The sequence below is a fragment of the Mustelus asterias genome, chromosome 8 (genome assembly GCF_964213995.1).
Source record: "Mustelus asterias chromosome 8, sMusAst1.hap1.1, whole genome shotgun sequence".
In the NCBI taxonomy this organism is placed as follows: Eukaryota; Metazoa; Chordata; class Chondrichthyes; order Carcharhiniformes; family Triakidae; genus Mustelus; species Mustelus asterias.
The window spans coordinates 121,346,176-121,368,575 of record NC_135808.1 but is presented as its reverse complement, the minus strand read 5'-3'; the positions used below and the strand labels follow the sequence as shown (position 1 = coordinate 121,368,575).

The window sequence follows — 22,400 nt, the reverse complement described above, 5'->3', positions numbered from 1 at the left end:
TGGGGGCAGAATGCCAGTCTGTTCTGTGCTTCCCCTGCCTCACTTATTCACTTTTGACCACACCTTGTGCGTTAATGCATGGAGGAGAAGCAGCACTGATGGAACATCAGCTACAATGGCCCTCTTGTTGTGGCTGGGAGGAGGTTTAAAAAATAAAGCATAGAGAACGGGTTTCAGGTGAAGTTAAAATGACACTAAAGCTGTTTTAAATGGAAACAGATTCAGTGCAGAAAATAATCCTGAGTTCAAACAAAATGGGGGGGGGGGGGAAGAGTTAAAGGTTTAACCTTCTTTTACATAGACAATAGCAATTGAAAATCTGGCTGCTGTTGTTATCGCAAAGAAATCAGGTGCATCTTAAATATTAGACATAACGGAACTCCCATGAATCCATATTTTGTCACGAGGTGATGTAGCATTGCCAAAAACACTATTGATGGGTTTTTCTGACAATCGACAATGGTTTCATGGTCAAGTAGATTCTTAATTCCAGATATCTTTTATAGAATTCAAATTCCACCATCTGCGTTTTCAAACCTGAGTCCCAGAACATTAGCGGAGTTTATGGATGAATAATATAGTGATAATACCACTAGGCCATTGCCTCCCCATGTTTCCTTTGCCATTCTGGTCATTGTTAGCCACGGTGAAGCTTGGAGTAGAGAGCTTGCTGTGGGAGTCTTTTTTCAGGGGTGCGAATGCCTGGCCAACGTGGCCAATTAACCATAACCAGTGCCTTGAAACTGAGGATACTGGCCTGAGAGAGGACACTGATATTGGAGCATCCATCCCGCGATTGAACTTGCAGGATTTTGCAGAGGCATCGCTGGTGATATTACTGCAGGGATTTAAGATGTCTGCTGTACGCAGTGACACAGCATCAGGAGAGGAAGACGATTTTTTAGGTTCGAGACGAGGAGAAATTTATTCACTCAGAGGATGGGAATCTGGGGAATTCTTTATTCCAGAGGGTTATCGATGCTCCACTGATGAGTATAATCAAAGCAGGTATAGACAGACTTTTAGTTTCTGGAGATCAAGGGATCTTTTTTGGAAATCAAGGGATATGGGAGCAGGCAGCAAAGTAGAGTTGAGGCAGATCAGCCATAATCGTATCGAATGGCAGAGCAGGGGCCATGCTCCTGCTCCTATTTCTTTATTTTCTTTGGAAACCAACCTCAGGTGAATCAGCCAGATCAGAAAACATGCAACTTCTTAAAGGTCAAAATGTGCAGTTCTCAGATATATATTTTATGAAAACTTTCAGCAAAACATTTGGATTGAAAATGCAGTGTTTGTTGTACTTTTCTACAAAGACGTTTAAAGACACTTTCCAACAGATATTCAAAAACAAGGTATTTTGGGAGGTTGATGGCTGCTTCCAATTTTCAACACATCGAGATTATTCGTGATTTTCGTATTTGAAAACACTATCTAACTGGTCCCACACACCTGTTCTTTGCCTTTTTACTCAGCAAATTTTGCCTTTTCAAGCATATCTACAACTTCCATCAGAAAATTGCTATTGAATTTTCTTCCGCCATCCTTTCAATAGAACACAAAAACGAATGTAACAAAAATTCTAACCACATCCTCCTGGTTCCTTTGCACTTTAGCCTATTCACAAAGGGCTTCAAATTTATTTTGCGACAGAACAGAATTTTGTGCCCTCTTGTGGACTATGAGTAGCAGGAATGAATGAATGAAGCGGTGGGCAAATGGGTTCCGTCCACATAAGTTTATCTTTGTTCAATATATGCAACTAAGAAAAGGAAAAAGGAGATTAGGAAGCTGCTGACAGACACCAGCCGCCCATCCACTGACTCTCTCTACACTTCCCGCTGCCTCGGCAAAGCAGGCAGCATAATCAAGGACCCCATGCACCCCAGACATTCTCTCTTCCACCTTCTCTGTTGGGAAAAAGATACAAAAGTCTGAGGTCACGTACCAACCAACTCAAGAACAGCTTCTTCTCTGCTGCTGTCAGACTTTTGAATGGACCTACCTTGCATTAAGTTGATCTTTCTCTACACCCTAGCTATGACTGTAACACTACATTCTGCACTCTCTCCTTTCCTTCTCTATGAATGATATGTTTTGTCTGTATAGCATGCAAGAAACAATACTGTTCACTATGTTAATATATGTGACAATAATAAATCAAATCAAAAACTAAAGAAGGAAGGGGGATTTAAAGGACATGATAAGGGAAGATTAGGTTGGTATAACTATAAGTATCAAAGTAATAGGTAGTTCTCTAACGTTCTATGTTACATACACACCTCACTTAGTATGCATAGTTGTGCAGTATTATCAAATACAGCAAAGTTTAGCTGCTCAATTTCATGTGGTGCTTGATTGCTTTGCTTCCCGCACTTTCATGAAAATAGTCAGAATCAGGAGTTTGTACTTACCACAAGCTTAAACCTCCTGGACACACAATTTAATTTAGTCTGCACAAATGCAACAAGTGGAGTGTGCACAACAAGCCAGAACAGGTAAACACTACAACTCAGCTACAGGGTTCTAAAGCACAACAGGACACATGCAAAATTGCATCCCTCACCTCCCATAGCTGACCAAGTGTCTCAGTTGCACCAGAACATACAAATTGGTCTGATCTTGTGATATCGGATAAGGTCAAGGATGGTATCAATGGGCAAGTGGACGCTTTCACCTGCCCTCCGCTAGCCCCAGGCCTCCCGAGGAAATTCAGGCCAAGAGACTACAAGAAAAAACAGAATTTCCATTGGTTTTCATCTCACACACTGGAATTAAAAACAGTGAGCTTGAACAGCTATACATTTTGCAAACAAAAGGAACGGCAACTTCAGTGACATGTTTGGAGTTAAGACTATATTCCTGTATGCCTGCATAGAAAAATCAAGTAAGAGTTTTAACAACACCAGGTTACTACTAGAAAAATCAACCCCATGATTTTTGGCCTAAAACTGTAAATTTTCATACAACTTAAAAGTCTACCCTAGTTTTTCAGGGATCAAAACCCCAAAATTTCAAAATCCAAGTATAATCCTGGCGACATTAATGATTTGATTTAATTGTAAATGTATAAATTCCAATGAAAATGAGCACAGGTATCAGTAAATACTTAACACATTTCTACATTTTTGTTTTTATTTATTCATATAATTAAAAAGTGATCAGATGATGAATGATGGTGAATATGAATTCTTTTAATGCTGTGGACTTTTATTTTATTCCATTGAGACACTCTTTATGGATTTCACCTGGGCCCAAATCAAGCACAGGTGCCAAGCCCTTGAAAACATTATACCTGACACGTCAGCTTATGATCTTTGGCCTAAAACATTGATATCACTTTTGCACAAGTATATATGGTCCTAAATGAAACTATTTAATCAAGAATCAGAGAGAAAGCTTTTCCAGTAAACCATGCAGATGCTTCAACATCACAGCTTATAGTCAACTACTCAAAATTCAACAGCAAGAAAAAGAGACCAAATACTGACAAAAGAGCCAGTTTTACCTCTAGCGATACTAATATGCCAACTGATACTTTAACCTTAACAGAATACAAGAGCAGGGATGTACTTCTGAGGCTGTATAAGGCTCTGGTCAGACCCCATTTGGAGTACTGAGAGCAATTTTGGGCCCCGTAACTAAGGAAGGATGTGTTGACCTTGGAAAGGGTCCAGAGTAGGTTCACAAGAATGATCCCTGGAATGAAGAGCTCGTAGTATGAGGAATGGTTGAGGACTCTGGGTCTGTACTCATTGGAGTTTAGGAGGATGAAGGGGGATCTTATGGAAACTTACAGGATATGCGAGGCCTGGATAGAGTGGACGTGGAGAGGATGTTTCCACTAGTAGGAAAAACTAGAACCAGAGGGCACAACCTCAGGCTAAAAGAACAATGCTTTAAAACAGAGATGAGGAGGAATTTCTTCAGCCAGAGAGTGGTGAATCTGTGGAATTCTTTGTTGCAGAAGTTTGTGGAGGCCAGGTCATTGAGTGTCTTTTAGACAGAGATAGATAGGTTCTTGATTAATAAGGGGGTCAGGGGTTATGGGGAAAAAGCAGGAGAACAGGGAGGAGAAAAGTATCAGCCATGATTGAATTGCGGAGCAGATTCAATGGGCCGAGTGGCCTAATTCTGCTCCTATGTCTTATGGTAAAATCTGTAACATTCGCCATAGTCACCCTTTCCAGAAGGAGGACCTGAACAAGAAAGTGTTTTGTGGAGGAGCTGTTATCTAGGGACAGTTAAACCCCAAACACTACTTCAGTGTTTCCCTCCCTCTCTCCTCCTCTTATCAAAGAAAAGTCACTGTGCAGTCCACAAGCAAGGGAAAGGTGAGTTGAGATTCTGTTATCCTTTTAACTGTAAAAGGGTAGTTATTGCAGTTAGGACAGTAGCATGCTCCCCCTGTCAGATGTGGGAAATTACAGAGTATTCTAGTTCCCCCGACAACTTGGTCTGCAGGTGGTGTTCCCAGTTCGGTTGGAGCAGCAGCTGGGTGCACTGTGGAGCAGAGTGTGTGATAGACATTAGTTACAGGGAGGTTGTCACACCACAGGTTCAGTCAGATACATGGGTGACTATTGGGAGAGGCAGGCAGGTACTGTAGGTGTCTCCTGTGGCTATTCCCCTTTCAAACATTTTGGATACTGTTGAGGGGAATAGCCTCTCAGGAGAAATACCAGCAGCCAGCCTATGGCACCACACCTGGTTTTGCTGTGGAGCAGGGTGGGGCAAAGAACAAGCGAGCAGTAGTAAGAGGGGACTCGCTAATTAAAGGCACGGACAGATGTTTCGGTGGCCGCGATCAAGACTCCAGGATGGTGTGTTGCCTCTCTGGTGCCAGGGTCAAGGGAGTCTCTCAGCAGTTACAGGACATTCTTAAAGGGGAGGGTGAACAGCCAGAATTATTTTGTACACATTAGTACTAACGACATAGGTAGAAAAAGGGATCAGGACCTGAAGTATGAATGTAGAGAGTTAGGCAGAAGACTAAAGCGCAGGCCCTTGAAAGTAGTAATTTTTGGACTATTGCCCATGCCATGTGCTAGCAAGAATAGGAAGATTAGGCAAATGAATGTGGGGCCTGAGAACTGGTACTGGGGGCAGGGATTTAGATTTGTGGATTATTGGGATCTCTTCTGGGGCAGGGGTGACCTGTTCAAGAGGGATGGGTAACACCTGAACTGGGGGAGGACTAATATCCTGGCGGGGAGATTTTCTCGAGCCACTTGGGAGGATTTAAACTAGTTTGGCAGGGGGGATGGGAGCAAAGCAGTAAGGACACAGAAGAGAAAGTCGAGGACTTCATGGAAGTTAAAGAGAGCACGTTAAATAATAAAGGCAGTGTCAGTAATCCTAGTACTAGACAGGTCAGGCAAGAGCAGGGCAGAGAGCAAGGGAAGTCTAGATTAAACTGCACGTATTTCAATGCAAGAGGCCTGACAGACAAGGCAGATGAACTCAGGGCATAGATGGGTACATGGGACTGGGATGTTAAAGCTATTAGTGAAACATGGCTAATGGAGGGAAAGGACTGGCAGCTCAAATGTTCCAGGGTACAGATGCTATAGGAAAGATAGAACAGGAGGTAGGAGAGGAGGAGGAGCTGCATTTTTCATTAGGGAGATCATCATGGCAGTACTGAGAGGGGATATTTCTGAGGGTTCGCCCACTGAGACTATATGGGCAGAACTGAGAAATAAGGGGGAAATCACTGATAGGATTGTACTATAGGCCCCCAAATAGTCAGCGTGACATTGAGGAACAAATATGTAAGGAGATTACAGATAGCTTCAAGAAAAATAGGGTGGTAAGAGCAGGGGATTGTAACTTTCCTAACATTGACTGGGACAGCCACAATATTAGGGGCTTGGATTGAGAGAAATTTGTTGTGTATTCAGGAGGAATTTCTCATACAGTATGTAGATGGCCTGACTAGAAAGGGGGCAAAACTTGACCTCCTCTTCTTAGGAAATAAGGAAGAGCAGGTGACAGAAGTGTTAATGAGGGATCACTTTGGGACCAGTGGCCATAATTCCATTAATTTTAAGATAGCTATGGAGAATGATAGGTCTGGCCCAAAAGTTAAAATTCTAAATTGGGGCAAGGCTAATTTTAATGGCATCAGACAGGAACTTTCAAAAGTTGATTGGTGGAGTCTGTTGGCAGACCAAGGGATGTCTGATAAATGGGAGGCTTTAAAAATTGTATTAACCAAGGTTCAGGGTAAGCATATTCCTCTTAGAGTGTAGGGGCAAGGCTGGTAGAAGTAGGGAACCCTGGATGACTCGAGATATTGAGGGCCTGGTCAAGAAGGAGGCGGCATATGACATGCATAAGCAGCTGAGATCAAATGGATCCCTTGAAGAGTATAGAGGTGTTGGAGTAGAGTTGAGAGAAATCAGGAGGGCAAAAAGGGGACAGAAGATTGCTTTGGCAGATAAGGCAAAGAGTTTCTACAAATACAGAAAGGGCAAAAGAATAACTAGGGAAAGAATAGAGCCTCGTAAGGATCAACAAGGTCATCTATGTGCGGATCCACAAGAGATGGGCAAGATTGAAAATGAATACCTCTCACTGATAGCTGCCCACAAAAATTTGACTGGCTTCTGAAAAGAGACCTCCACTCATCCTACGTCTTTTCCAATATGGTGAGCAATATAGGGGAACCATGGCATAGGGCAGCACGGTAGCACAGTGGTTAGCACTGCTGCTTCACAGCTCCAGGGACCTGGGTTCGATTCCCGGCTTGGGTCACTGTCTGTGCGGAGTTTGCACATTCTCATGTCTGCGTGGGTTTCCTCCGGGTGCTCCGATTTCCTCCCACAGTCCAAAGATGTGCGGGTTAGGTTGATTGGCCATGCTAAAAATTGCCCCTTAGTGTCCTGGGATGCGTAGATTAGAGGGATTAGCGGGTAAAATATGTAGGGATATGGGGGTAGGGCCTGGGTGGGATTGTGGTCGGTGCAGACTCGATGGGCCGAATGGCCTCTTTCTGGACTGTAGGGTTTCTATGATTCTTTCTATGAGATCATTAGGACAAGAAGCAGAGAGACTCTTTAACGAGATTTAAGATTCCTCAACGAATCATAAAGAGTATGAACCAGAAAGTATTAGAATTATTTTGAATATTTAATACTTAGTAAAATCACGTTTTTTTTATTCATTCATGGAACATGGGCATTGCTAGTAGGGCTGCATTTATTACCCATCCCTAGTTGTCCGAGAGCAGTTGAAGGTCAACCACATTGCTGTCAAAAAAACAAGATAAGATTAATGACAACACCACTACCTGTAAGTTCCCCTCCAAGTCACTTTGAACCATATCATCACTAGGTCAAAAACCTATAATACTTTCCTAACAGCACTGTGGGTGTACCTATGCCACATGGACTGTAGTGGCTCAAGGAGTTGGCTCACCACCACCTTCTCGTGGGAAGTTAAGAATGGGCAAGTCGTGCCAATCAGGCTCACATCCAAAGAAACAAAAAAAAAGATAGGGTTAAAAGGTAGACTGGAAAAATTAACTTTTTCTTCCGAGAGAATGAGACGTTATAAAATGAATTTTTCAGGACCAGAGGAGTCATTCAGCATTTAAACATGAAGGCACTAGCCCCAACATTTTCGCCTGTTTTTATTGCATAACAAGTTGGGAATTCTGCACGTAACTATGCATCTGCGGACACCAGAAGTTGCTGTTACATTTACAATGCAGAGTGCCAGTAGCCTTGCTGTTATTATGAGAACAAGTCCAATGATTAGCAAGGCTAGGACGAAGAGAAACATCCTGTTTTATAGTGGATGATTGAGCCCTTTTAAATTGGGGTTGAATGCGTGCACGGGTGCTAAACAAAACTTTCAATGAGTTCTACTTTAACTACAGGTCACAGGAGCTTTGCAAGATATTCGGTGAGCATTTCTGTTGCACCTGTAAGTGTTAGATGCAAACGCATCTGATATCAGAATCACCATTTCCTTCAGAAAATAAAGAAGAAATCTGAAAGGCATTTGGAACTGTTAGAACCATAATTATCCAAATGCAAGACGGGCAGTTTTTTTTCAGTATTGATCAAAATTCTTTAATTCTATGTTAACATAGTCCAAAACCTTGAAGATCACCAAGAATATGGTGACAGAAAGGAACCTAAAGAACAGCCCTTAGGGGGAGTGGGAGTTTATAGGAAAAGCTGCTAACTATGGTCCCAACTGCTCCTTGTATTAAGAGGTGACTTTTTAAAAAAGTTTCTTTACCTTTGGTGGCCAAGTTCTAAACTCAGTTGGCAGTTTCGGATGGGGCCCTGGTTTTATCTAGTGATCCAGTGAGATCCGGCATGTCTATGCTGACGCTGAACTGGCCCCGACAGAGGGCTGGAGAATGGGAACCTCTGCGCTCTACAGCAGAAGCTCCATTTCCAAAAGGAATCCAGCAAACTGTACCGTAAGATTTGTACCTGTTAATGCTCCCGCTAAGTTGTGCCCCATTAAAAAAAATTAAAGGGAACATTAGTACCTGGAGTATCCGGAATCTTGACAAATTTATGACTATTCCGAGAATTCCCTACAGTGCAGGAGGAGGCCATTCAGCCCATTGAGTCTACGCCGACAACAATCCCACCTAGGTCCTATCCCCATTACCCCGCTAACCTATGCATCCCGGGACACTATGGGTCAATTTAACATGGCCAATGCACCTAACCCGCACATCTTTGGACTGTGGGAGGAAACCGGAGCACCCGGAGGAAACCCACGCAGACACGGAGAGAACATGCAAACTCTACCCAGACAGTGACCCAAGCCGGGAATCAAACCCAAGTCCCTGGAGCTGAGACACCGTGCCGTCCTAGCAAAGGAGGTTATGGATTTTTTTGGGCCTCTGTATTTAGGCTGGTCTGTTTGGTTATTTTATATTAACATTTTAAATAGGATGATGATTTGTGTATTTTGACCACCACAACATGCTTGCAAATCTTCACTGCTTAGGCAGTCCTTTGGGATCAGGAATAATTTGCTTCCACGCCAGTTTGATGGGCTTTGAAATGGCTGATCAGTTCAATGGGTGATTTGCAGACTCTGCAGTGGGCAGGTGGCACATGGAAATCATGTTGTACCTGATAACCACGATATAATCTTCCACTTGCGTACTGCACCAAACAATAAAAACCTTCAATGGCTGCTCACAAGTAATTGCCATATGCCACTGTGATCTCAATATAAAGTGCTTTGGTCTAATCAATGTTTTTCATACATTTACAACACAGCTTCTTATACATAAAACTGATTTTCCACTCAATGGTTAGTGTTTTAAAATCTGTATCTATCCAGATTACTCATAGCTTTAAGCATAACTAATGACTCAGTGCAATTCAACCACCCACAATAGTTCATTGGATTAAACTAATTGTACAAAATATTTGATTTCTCATATTAGAAAAATGAAAATCTGGCAGGTATGTTGGATATAGCATCAAAATGAAAAAATACACAACTATAGATTCCTTCAGACACATTCTATAGCTGACAAGTCAAGGTTCAGATTTAGTTTTTCACTATGACTAATGCAGAATAATGAGAATGTGGCTTTGTGTGCCCTCTTGATGACCTTTTTTCTCCTTTAAGATGGTTATCAGTCTCACACATCTGTCACATATTTTGTGTTCTGCTAATGACAGTAAAATGAAACTTGTAGAATCTGAGGTGATCTTATAGGTCAGAAGTTTTCAACAGTCCTTCCTTGAACTTAGTTACATTTTCCTCAAACCAAAAGTATTGCCACACATTACTCTTTTAAAAAAAAATTCATTCATGGGACATGGTGTCGCTGGCTGGCCCGCATTTATTGCCCATCCCTAGTTACCCTTGAGAAGTTGGTGGTGAGCTGCCTTCTTCAATTGCTGAAGTCCATGTTCTATACCTCAAAATTTAAGTTTCTCATCTGATGTCTAATGCTCCAAAATAGATCAAGTTTTTCTCTCATCTGCTGTTTCAGGATGAAGATCAAAAGTTGGCAGAGATTTAGTGAGGTGAAGTTCACTGGGAAATAAATTTAAATTTCAAGATCTTCAGATTTCAATAATTTATAAACTTGATTAAAATGCCTGGATTTAACATTGCACGTCTGTTTATACAGGTATACTAAATCACCCAGCTCTTTCTCACCACTAAATCTCTCAACCACTCCACTGACTGTAAATTGTTCATGTGTGAGATAATTTCCTCCAACTACATAATCGGAAGGCTGAAGCCATTGTCTTCAGTCCCCAGTAAAATACCCTAGCCATAAACTACATCCCCCTCTCTTTGGCTACTGACCAAGGTTGAACCAGAATTTTCATAAACTGGTGTCATATTTGACCAGGGGCACATATTGCCCCTTCACCCAGAATGCCTACTTTCGTATCTACACACTCAAATTCAGTTGTCTCAGCTCACTGCTACTAAAAGACTCATTCCTGCCTTTGCTAGCTCTCGCCTTCACTATTCCTGCTTGGTCTCTCACATTCCACCCACCATAAATTTTATGCGAACTAAAACTCTTCTGATCATGTCCTAACTCCTATCCCATCTTGCTCAATCACCACCACTGTGTCCGCTGGCTCCTGATCACCAGGATTTTAAAGTTCTCACCCTTTCTTTTGAAACCCACCATGACCTCACCCTCCCAATCAGAAAAAACAAGCAAGACACAAAAACAGATTGTAATCGTTTCTGTAGGTTTGTAAAAAGGAAAAGATTAGTGGAATAAAATATGGGTCCCTTAGAGGCAGAAACAGAAGAAAAAGGAATGGGAAATAAGGAAATGGCAGAGATCGTAAATGAATACTTTGTGTCTTCTTGGTAGAAGGTGCTAAAAGCGTTTTGGTTTTGAGAACCAAGAGCCTGTGGGAATGAGGAACTTGAAGGAGGAAATGTGAAGAAAACAGAGTTAGTAACAAAATAGTAGGACCAAACGCTGACAAACCCCCTGAACCTAATGGCCTACATGCTCATATTGTAAGAGATGGCTAGAAAGATAGTGGATACATGGCTATCATCTTCCAAAATTTCCAGAATTTTAGAATGGTCATAGAAACTAGAAGCGGGAGTAGGCCATTCGGCCCTTCGAGCCTGCTCCGCCATTCATTTTGATTATGGTTGATCATCGAATTCAATATCCTGATCCTCCATTCCTCCCATCCCTTGATCCCTTCATCCCCAAGAGTTCTCTCTAATTTCTTCTTGAAATCAGACAACATTTGGCCACAACTACATTATGTGGTAGTGAATTCCACACATTCACCACCCTCTGGGTGAAGAAATTTCTCCTCACCCAGTTCTAAAAGGTTTATCCCTTATCCTCAAACTATGATCCCCAGTCCTGGACTCCCCCACCATTGGGAACATTCTTTCTGAATCTACCCTGTCTAACCCTGTTAGAATTTTATAAGTTTCTGTGAGATCTCCTCTCATTCTAAACTTCAGTGAATATAATCCTAACCGAGATAGTCTCTCCTCATACGACAGACATGCCACCCCAGAAATCAGCCGGGTAAACCTTTGCTGTACTCTCTTCTATAGCAAGGACATCCTTCCTCAGATAAGGACATCAAAACTGCACACAATACTCCAGGTGTGACCTCACCAATGCCCTATACAATTGCAGCAAAACATCCCTATCCCCATACTTAAATCCTCTCGCTATGAAGGCCAGCATACCATTTGCCTTCTTTACTGTCTGCTGTACTTGCATGCTTACTTTCAGCGACTGATGCACGAGGACTCCAAAGTCTCGTTGAGTATCCACCTCTCTCAATTTACACCCATTCAAGTAATAATCTGTGTTCCTATTATTGCTACCAAATCGAATAACCTCACATTTATCCACATTATACTTGTATGCCACGCAGATGCACACACACTCAGCTTGTCCAAATCACGCTGAAGTGTCTCTGTATCCTCCTCACATCTCACCCTCCCACCCAACTTTGTATCATCTGCAAACTTGGAGAAAATACATTCAGTTCCCTCTTCCAAATCATCAATATATAATGTGAACAGTTGGGGTCCAAGCACAGATCCCTGCGGAACCCCACTAGTCACTGACTGCCGATCAGAAAAAGACCCATTTATGCCAACACTTCGCTTCCTATCTGCTGGCTAGCTTTCTATACATCTCAAGATATTACCTGCAATCCCATGTGCTTTAACTTACACAGTAGTGTATTATGTGAGACCTTGTCGAAAGGCTTCTGAAAGTCTAAATAAACCACATGCACTGGTTCTCCTCGGTCAACTCTACCAGTTACATCCTCAAAAAATTCCAATAGATTCGTCAAGTATGATTTTCCTTTTGTAAATCCATGCTGACTTTGTCTGATTATACCACTGCCTTCCAAATGCCGAGTTATGAAATCCTTGATAATGGACTCCTCAACTTCCCCAGTACCGACATTAGGCTCACTGGTGTATAGTTCCCTGTTTTCTCTCTACCTCCCTTTTTAAATAGCGGGCTTACATTAGCTACCCTCCAATCTGTAGGAACTACTCCAGAGTCCAAAGAAGTTCTCATAGTTTGGAGTGTAGCAAATGAAACCTCACTATTCATGAAAGGAAGGAGTGAGAAAACTAGAAACTATTGGCCAATTAGCCTGATATCGGTAGTGGGAACATGCTAAAATGTAGTACTAGAGGTGTACCAGCACAGCACTTTGAAAATCATTACAATTGTTGGATAATATCAACACAATTAAGCAAGGGAAAATAGTGTTGGACAAATTTTTGTTTAACGTTACAACCAACAGGTACAGGAGGAATCAGTGGATGAGTATTTGAACTTTCAAAAAGCATTCTCTAAAATACTATGTCGGGGCTATTACACAATTAGATTTCATTGGATTGGGCAAGTTGGTGGCCGATGGAACAAAATGTGGAGAAATGGAGTTACCCACTTTGGTCGGAAAAATAGTAAAGCACAATATTTTTTAAATGTTGAGAGATGTTGATCTTCAGAGGGACTGGTGTGGCTTTGGAGGTGAATTACACAAGAACAATATTCAGGTACAGCAAGCAATAAGCAAAGCAAATGGTACGTTAGCCAGAGAAATGTGAGAAGAAGAGTGAAGAAATGTTGCTGCAATTATACAGGGCATTGGTGAGACCATACCTGGAGTTGTATGCACAGTTTTGATTTCCTTCTCTAAGGGAGGAGATATTTGCCTTCAATGGTGTCCAGTAGGTTTACTTGACTGATTCCTGTGATGAAGAGAATTTACTTTTTGAGGAGGGATTGAGTAGAACAGGCCCATGTCTCCAATTGAGAAGAATGAGAGGTGATCTTATTGAAACATATTAGCTCTTAAGGGACTTGACAAAATGAGTGCTGGGAACATGCTTCCCTTGATTTCAGAGTGTAGAATATTGGGGTCACAATCTCATGTGGACTGAAATGAGAAATTTCTTCATTCAACTGAATATGAAGCTAACATTTGCTCGAAGCCTCTTTTTTTCCAGTTTCATTTCACATTCTGTATCTTCAGTCATCCATAGAACTGTAGATCTGGACATTCTTTCCTTGATGTGGAGATGCCGGCGTTGGACTGGGGTAAACACTGTAAGAAGTTTAACAACACCAGGTGTGTGGCTTTTGCTACCAAATAAACCTGTTGGACTTTAACCTGGTCTTGTTAAACTTCTTACATTCTTTCCTTCTCATGGTATCGTACCCAGTCTACAACTAACTATCTCCTCTAAAGAAGATAAAGAGGTTTAGAGAAAGTCGTCCAGAGCTTTGGGCCTCAGCAGCTGAAGACATGGCAGCCAGTGGTGGACTGATTAAAATACTGGCTGTGCAGAAGGTCCGATTTAGAGGAATACAGATATTTCAGAGGGTTGTAGGGTTGGAAGAGATTACAGAGTAAGGAAAGACAAGGTTATGGAGCACTTTCATAACAAGGGTGTGGGTTTTAAAATTGAGATATTGCTTAGGAGCTAACATAGGCCAATAAACACATGGGTGATCAGATCTTGATACATGTTCGGGTACAGGTGGCAGAGTTTAGAATGACCTTAAGTTTATAGAGGGTGGGATGTGGGAGGTTGGCTAGGAGTGTGGTCGGCTAGGAGTCTGGTCGGATTGTCAAATCAAGACGCAATAAAAGCATGGATGAGGATTTCGGCAAAACTACAGCTGAGGTTTCAGCTTCAGACAGTTGCTGGGGAAATTAGTGTTTTGGAACGAAGTTTGTGGGGTGGACCTAAGATAACAGTAAGAGTATTCTTAATATTTACTTTCACTGGAAACATACTGGTCAAGAATCTTCACTTGTACACACTGCAAAGTTCAGCGATGCAAGTGAATGCTGCCCTGTCGTTCATTGAAGGTGTTGGAAGAACTAAAGGTAACTTTATTCAGTCGTCCACCATGTTTGACTAGATGTGGGAGTGTTTGATATATTGTTCAATACCCAATGCTTTATTAGAAGGACAGAATTATTTCTGTATGCTTACAATTATTGATTTATGGAAATGTCCAATAAAATTGACTCTGAAACATTTGTACAGGACGATTGGTCTTATGGAACTATAATTATATTGGGTCTTAATGAACCTGAATGATCCATCAATCTAAAATACACAAATGTTATTTCTTAAGCTGCTCATGAATTGTTTGATATTATATCTGGTACTTTGTTTAGCTGAAAAATTGAAGTGAAGACTGGAGGCCCAAATGCAGGACACCACAGAGATTGAACAATATTGAAGTGAAATTCAGTGTAAATCTGGAAAGAGAAATTAGATGCAACAAGCTTGAGTTTTTAAAGAAAGAATACTGGGAGGAAATGATAGAAGCTAATTTTGAGATCCTATGTAAGAATGAGTTACAAGAAAGGGATGACGTATTGAGTTACAAGCTCACAAGAAGTGAAAAGGGTACATAGGAATATGTATTTGAAGCTTGAGAGAAACAAGAGAAGGTGCAACTACTTTCCTGGTGGTAAAATGTCAAAGATGGAACCAGAAAAAGGAGGGGGAATGAACTTTGAGGTTAAAGGTGGCAGTAAGGTCATCATTCGGGTAAACTTTCTTTTATAGCTGTGCCAACAGTGCAGAAGGTGCCAAGATAGAGACGTCATGAATGACAGAAGTCTTCAAGATTTTTGGGCTTAAGTCTTCAGTATTTAACGCAAATGCAGAAACTAAACTTTTTAGGGGTTAAACTTTGTCAATTAGAGGGGTGCAGAAATTCCAGAGTCTCATCAGAGAAGGAATAGGGAATCATCAAATAAATTATAGCTGCTGGCTGAATTTGAAAGATGCAAAGAAAAGATTTTCATTGTCACAATAAGAATATGGAAGAACAGGTTAGTATTTTGTGATTCAAACTGTCATGTTATAAGGGTGTGAAACCAGAAAGGATTTATTGGATGGAATTACGAACAAGATGCAGATAAGTCGAGTCAAGGAGGTGGAGAAAACATCAGTGGGGAAACTCCTAAATTGATATAATAGGTGTGATAGGATGAGCCATCAACCACCATGCAAATATGGGAGGAGACTGGATTTTTTTTTAAAGACTTGAATTTTTAATCTGCATATATTAAATTAAAAATACATGGATTTACAAGTCTATTTATGAAAAAGAAATCATTTGATCAGTACCAGCACACTGGTACTTATATGGTTTTTAAAAAATATACCCATGACAAGTCCTTGTATCGCCAAACCTTGCAAAGGTTTCTGAACGTTAACAGCAACTTGTACTTACATAGCTTTAACATAGTTAAACATCCCAAGGCACTTCACAATAACGTCATCAGACAAGATTGGACAACAAGGAGGAGATATTAAGACAAGTGATCAAAAGCTTGGCAATAGAAATAAGTTTAAGGAATAAAGGGAGGAAGAGAGATAGAAAGTATGAAAGGTTTAGGGAGAGAATGGCAGAGCTTATGCTCTTGGCAACCAAAGGAGCTGGTGGAGAGATTTAAATGAGGCCAGAGTTCGAATAGTACGTGTATTTGAGTTCGTGGCTATTTTCAACAGTGGGTTAACTAGAGAGATACGAAGAAAAATTTTCCCTTATTATCATGGCTTTGTATAGCTCAAAAGAGATTTGCCAAGGGTATGTTTCAACTGTGGATTTGCACAAGTACGCTGATGAATGTCAATTTCAGCTTGCACAGAAGCTAAGAAAGTGTGAGGACATCTTGTTTCAGAATCCGATGTATGCTTTAAAAGGGCTTTCTCAACATCATGTGCAAAGCTTTGTTTCACAGGAATTGGGGGTGGGGGTTCTCGTTATGGTGAGGTCAATAATGAATTCCCAATCTCCTTGGATTTGTAACCTGCATCTTAGCTTTCTGGACCTTGCTAAGTGAACTGTCAAAGGAAGAATGTAAATATTGGACAAACTGGACTTGTATTTGTGTACAAATTTCAGAGCAGCTAAGTGAATAAAAATTGTTTTACCAATTTGAAGTATGCACCTCCCTGTTACAACTTCAATTAGCAGAAAAATATTTCACTACTCATCCCAGCAAACCCTGCAATAATTTGGAAGCTTCTATTAGAATTTCCTGAATTTTTTCCACTTCTGGATGGAAAAGTGCCCATGTTTTCAGGCTTTCCTTCACAAAAATCTCATTTCAAGCATCATTCTGGTGAATCTCTACTTGGACCCTTTCCATGCTTCCAATTTATTTTCTAGAATGGGTTATCAAGAACTGAAAAATGTTCCAAACATGCCTGCCCAATGTTTTGCATAGATCCAACAATTTTATTTTTCATTGAAAAGTTAGCTATAACTTCATTTCACCCACAGCAGTTTTTTTTGAGATTTTGAAGGCTCCAGTTATGACCAACTAACTCAGCAGAGAGGAGAAATTGGACCTGGATTTTATAACTCCCATACTCAACGCCATGATATGCAATGCATTCAACCACAAATACGGCGAGGGAGAAGGGGGGTGGCATTCAGTCTATTTGGAGAGCCAAAACAAATTACAGGAATGTTTAATAACGTGTCTTGCAGGGTTGTTACAATATAAAAGATTTACGATGATGCTGCACTGACATACATTAACTTGACAAGTCTCATGATTAATTTTCAACCGAGGAACATGGTTGTAAGGGAATTTACCTTTTGTTAATATCATATTACATTTACATTGACATGTGATAAACGGTAATTTTAACATCGTTGGCCAAAATGTCCAGTAAGTCAAGATAAACATCTAATGTTATGATTTCTGAAATTGGCATTTTTTTCAAAGAACATTTTGAAAGCAGCAACTTTTGATTCATCTCATATCACTGGTAGAAGAGTGAAATTATTACAACTTTTCACTGCAAAAAGTGTTTGCACTTTCAACTTGTATAACGAACTCAAGATTCAGTTGTCATGTGATACTTTTAATAGGAGCACCAACCACAGCACTATATTCTGAATCTTAACAGCTTTTGACAAGAATTAAGTTTTTTTGTGGTTTCAGAATAGGAGTATGAGTAAATCATTAAGGATGACCTACCCATGACCTGAGCAGTGAGAAAAGCAACACTGATTTAAATCTATCATTTCTGTAGTTCAACTCATTCAAGTACTAGTGTGGGTGTACTTGCATTTACTAAATTCTACCATTAAAATTCTCAACATGTTTAACTTGCATCTTGGAACAAATCCACGTGTCACTGCATAATCAGATTGAAGGTGGATAATGTTGGGCCAATACGATTTTAAAATTTGGTCATATAGTTTTACTTGGAAAACAATATGGGTGTATACCAAGATAATTTCCTGTGCACTTCCTCTTACCTTTTCACACATCGGCTTCACGATGGTGGCTTTTAGTTTCATCACAAAAACTGAAGATGCTTCTCATTTTAATTTTAAGATGTCAGTATTAATCACCAACATTTCATTGCCTCATTTGTTTCCATTGACTTAGAAATGGTGTATCACACATACAAATCGGGACAATCCTATCCTATCCACTTTGTCTATCCCACAAATCATTGACTGAACTTGAACTTCAACTTTCAAAGCAGATTTTTTTTTTAAAAAAAAGAGTACAACTACAATCCCTTTCATTCTACAAAATGTGTTGCTTTAGTGCATTTTCCTTTGTGTATCTTTATGGTAGAGAGTCTAACATTTTATAGATGTTAAATAGGTTGTGTGTCATGTATAGTTATTGAGACAATTAACCTGCTGGTGGTTAAACAAATCCAAAAAAGTTCTGTGACAGAACTATCTTTGAAATATCACATTCCATCAATGCTTACAGAATCTAGAATAAGAGGGGTAACATTTTGTCAATAGTTCTCTGTCTTTATTTTGCCCCATTTACTCGAGTCTTTCACATTAGCATTTCTGCAGCAGGATACAACAATCCGAGAATGAGGCAGCACTATAACAGTTATTTATTTAATTCTCAATCTACAGCTAAGGCAGCAATCTCAACAACAAGAACTTCCAACGTACCTCTCCCATAATGAAATATTTTTGAAGTGTAATGTGGGGAAATACAATGAACGATAGTTAGTACACTATTAACTATACAGGTTAATAGTGTACTAACCTGATTAGTACACTATCTAGCCAAAAGGATGTCGCTGCCTCTCTGACCGAAGCATCTAGTCATTATCTCCTGTCACTAACAGGAGATAATGACTAGATGCTTTTCAAAGGACACTGATAAGTTGCCACTTAAGTGGCAATAGCACAAAATAAGGAGCTCAGAGGGATAATACATTTACTTTGCAGATTGGTTGAAGGACAGAAAGCTGCAGTAAGAAATTAGTCACTTTCAAATTGGCTGGATGAAACTAATAGAGAATCCAAATACACCACATCCAACGCTTTCCCCTTACATACCCTGATAGTCACAACCTCAAAAAAATCTAATAGATTTGTTAATCTGTTTGTTGCTCTGCACATGGCTCAGGTAACAATCTGGAAATTATTGCCTGTGAGGTTCTGTACTTCAATTTCAATCCTAGCTCCACAGTCCTTCAACAGGACCTTTTTTTTTTTTAGCTCTACCAATGTTGTTGGTGGTTGACATCGAACATGACAACTGGATCGTCTCCCTCCCACTCCCAGGTTTTTTGCCGGCCACGAGATATCGTTAAACCCTGGCAGGCAACAGAGCCTTTGGCATGCCAGGTCACGAATGCAGTCAACAGTCTCTGTCTTCTGACTATTATGTCCCTACCTTATTTCTTTTCATTGCCCATAGCCAGATTTTGATCCACTCTGCCAACTTGCTCTCATCCACACAGGCAGTAAGAATCTTGTGCCTGTTCAATATGGGTGAAGTCCACGGTTCTTCCAGCAATGCCTTTGAAATCCCCTTAAATGCCTGTCCTGCAGTCACACCTATCTCTATGACTATTACAGTCAGTGTACTAACCTGATTAGTACACTATCTAGCCAAAAGGATGTCGCTGCCTCTTTGACCGAAGCATCCAGATAACTCTGCCTATTCTTCATGCCCCATAATGTGTGCAACTCAACAACTTGAAGATTAAATTCCGCAAGATGCAGACACATCACAGGTTACAATGATCTCACAAAACTATGCCACAAGCTGCAGCTATGGTACACCAGCCCCATCTAAACTAAACTTGTTTTATTTATTTAAAGCTTATGTATCAATGTACTCATTATTTGATCCAATTTAGGTTATAGATAGATTCATTTTCCTCCGCCTTGTGCTGTGATGGCCCTTGGCTATTTGTCTCCTGCCCCGCTCTCAGCAAGGTCGTTCCTTCCTGCTCGCGGTAAAACACTTGTTTCCTGCTCTGTTCTCAGCAATGCCCTTTTTTAATGACTCACCTTTTTGTCACACTCTTGAATGAGTTCATTATAGTGATTTGCTGTGTGTAACAAAAACGCAGTGGCTGAAAATGTAAAACAATTACTTCAAAACAAGATCATTATTCCCTCCAGGGGCAGGGGAGAAATCACAGGCTCTGATGCTTCTCCCGTTTCCGGGTCCTTTATTTTCTCCCCCACCATCACCCCTGCTCCCCATTTAACTCTCTCCTCTCAATCATGTTTGATATTTTTTCCCCTTTCAAGATCCACCAATCATTTCACTAATCACAAAGTTCCTAGTAAAATGATAACACACGTTGCTGGCACTTGGTACAAATATCATCTGATATACATGCAGCATGGATCATTAACACTAAGCACAGCAGTGATTTAGGTTATGTGTGCCCTATAGATAATCCCAGGCCAACTAGTAAACAAACCAAATCATGAGAGTAAAGTTTTTTAACTTTAAAAGCATTTTGCTGTATTGCTAATTTGACAGGAAAATATCCCACATCCCATAATATCCCAAATATCATAACTGTGCAGACAACAACACTGATTTCAGTAACTGCCTCAGCCCTTAGGTAAAATGTTCTGTAAACTGCACCATATGAACATGGTGACAGTAAATTCACATTTTGGGCAAAGATTCAATACCTGCAACCCAGATAAACGGTACAGGATTTTTCTTCCTATTCCATAGAAGTAGTGGTACAAAGAACAAAGAACAGTACAGCACAGGAAACAGGCCCTTCGGCCCTCCAAGCCTGTGCCGCTCCTTGGTCCAACTAGACCAATCGTTTGTATCCCTCCATTCCCAGGCTGCTCATGTGACTATCCAGGTAAGTCTTAAACGATGTCAGCGTGCCTGCCTCCACCACCCTACTTGGCAGCGCATTCCAGGCCCCCACCACCCTCTGTGTAAAAAAACATCCCTCTGATATCTGAGTTATACTTCGCCCCTCTCACCTTGGGCCCGTGACCCCTCGTGATCGTCACCTCCGACCTGGGAAAAAGCTTCCCACTGTTCACCCTATCTATCCCCTTCATAATCTTGTACACCTCTATTAGATCTCCCCTCATTCTCCGTCTTTCCAGGGAGAACAACCCCAGTTTACCCAATCTCTCCTCATAGCTAAGACCCTCCATACCAGGCAACATCCTGGTAAACCTTCTCTGCACTCTCTCCAATGCCTCCACGTCCTTCTGGTAGTGCGGCGACCAGAACTGGACGCAGTACTCCAAATGTGGCCTAACCAGCGTTCTATACAGCTGCATCATCAGACTCCAGCTTTTATACTCTATACCCCGTCCTATAAAGGCAAGCATACCATATGCCTTCTTCACCACCTTCTCCACCTGTGTTGCCACCTTCAAGGATTTGTGGACTTGCACACCTAGGTCCCTGTGTTTCTATACTCCCGATGACTCTGCCATTTATTGTATAACTCCTCCCTACATTATTTCTTCCAAAATGCATCACTTCGCATTTATCCGGATTAAACTCCATCTGCCACCTCTCCGCCCAATTTTCCAGCCTATCTATATCCTGCTGTATTGCCCGACAATGCTCTTCGCTATCCGCAAGTCCAGCCATCTTCGTGTCATCCGCAAACTTGCTGATTACACCAGTTACACCTTCTTCCAAATCATTTATATATATCACAAAGGTGGAAGACCTTCTCTTGCCTGGGTGCAGGAGTTATTCAATATAATTATTTTATAAAGTGGGTGCAATTGGATTCTATTTGATCAGTAATCTTAGAGAGTAGAAAGATCAAATGACACCCGAGCAGCAAAGTGGACTGATTGAAAAATGTACATCTTCACTCTCAGTGAGAAGTGTTGGAGCTCTCAGGTGTCTCTGTACTTTTAAGAAGCCAAAGCACAAAGACTGAATGGTCCACAATTGCACCTGTGTTTTCTTGATCAGCAAGTCTGAAGAGTCTGATTGTTGCTTCTCATTGCAATACATTTTCAATATCCAGTATGCAACACCATTTTATCTCGATATTTCAGTACCTCAAAAAACTCAAGTGCCAAGATAGAGTAGGCAGCTCAAAAGTACTTAATTAGCTGTAAAGCAATTTTTGACATTGTGAAAGGTACAGTACAAACGTAGGTTTTGTCTTTCTTTCATTATACTTGCATGCGGCAGGCTGAGTAATTGCAGCAATGGTGAAATTAGAGGTCCAATGCTGATTTTCCAAGGATAATTAATCATGGAGCAATCAACCAATGCTAGGAAAGTGGCTACAATGAAATCACTACATTTACAAAACAATACAGCTCTGTGGTTAATACAACCTCATATAGACTTCTCTGATGCCAACTCACAATATGCCAATGACATCTGCCCCTTTTACGCTAATGACACGATCCAATTTCACCACCCAATTCCAACATCAATCAGACATCTACCAGCAGCTCAGGAAAATTGTAGATTGAATTGTTGATATGAAACATGATACGTAAACTCAGGACAAACTTAACTGGATTGTTTCCCCTTTTGCTGGAAACTATCATGCAAACTGTACTGTATACTGCATTTGCAGCCTATCTGGGGTGAACTGAGGATGGAGCAGAGATTTTTTAAAAACGT

The 22,400-nt window shown here is 40.8% G+C and overlaps 1 protein-coding gene across 16 annotated transcripts in view; it reads right to left on the bottom strand.

Moving 5' to 3' along the window:
- Positions 1-22,400, bottom strand: part of LOC144497506 (ecotropic viral integration site 5 protein homolog) — a 220,782-nt gene that overhangs the window by 72,469 nt on the left and 125,913 nt on the right. For 9 of the 16 annotated variants that reach the window (XM_078218878.1, XM_078218887.1, XM_078218882.1 and 6 more), the window contains one exon: positions 2,567-2,725. The exons of the other annotated variants lie outside the window; for them this stretch is intronic. In XM_078218878.1, the coding sequence (XP_078075004.1) occupies positions 2,567-2,725 (159 nt within the window). The remainder of the gene's footprint in view (positions 1-2,566; positions 2,726-22,400) is intronic. 16 annotated transcript variants of the gene reach the window in all.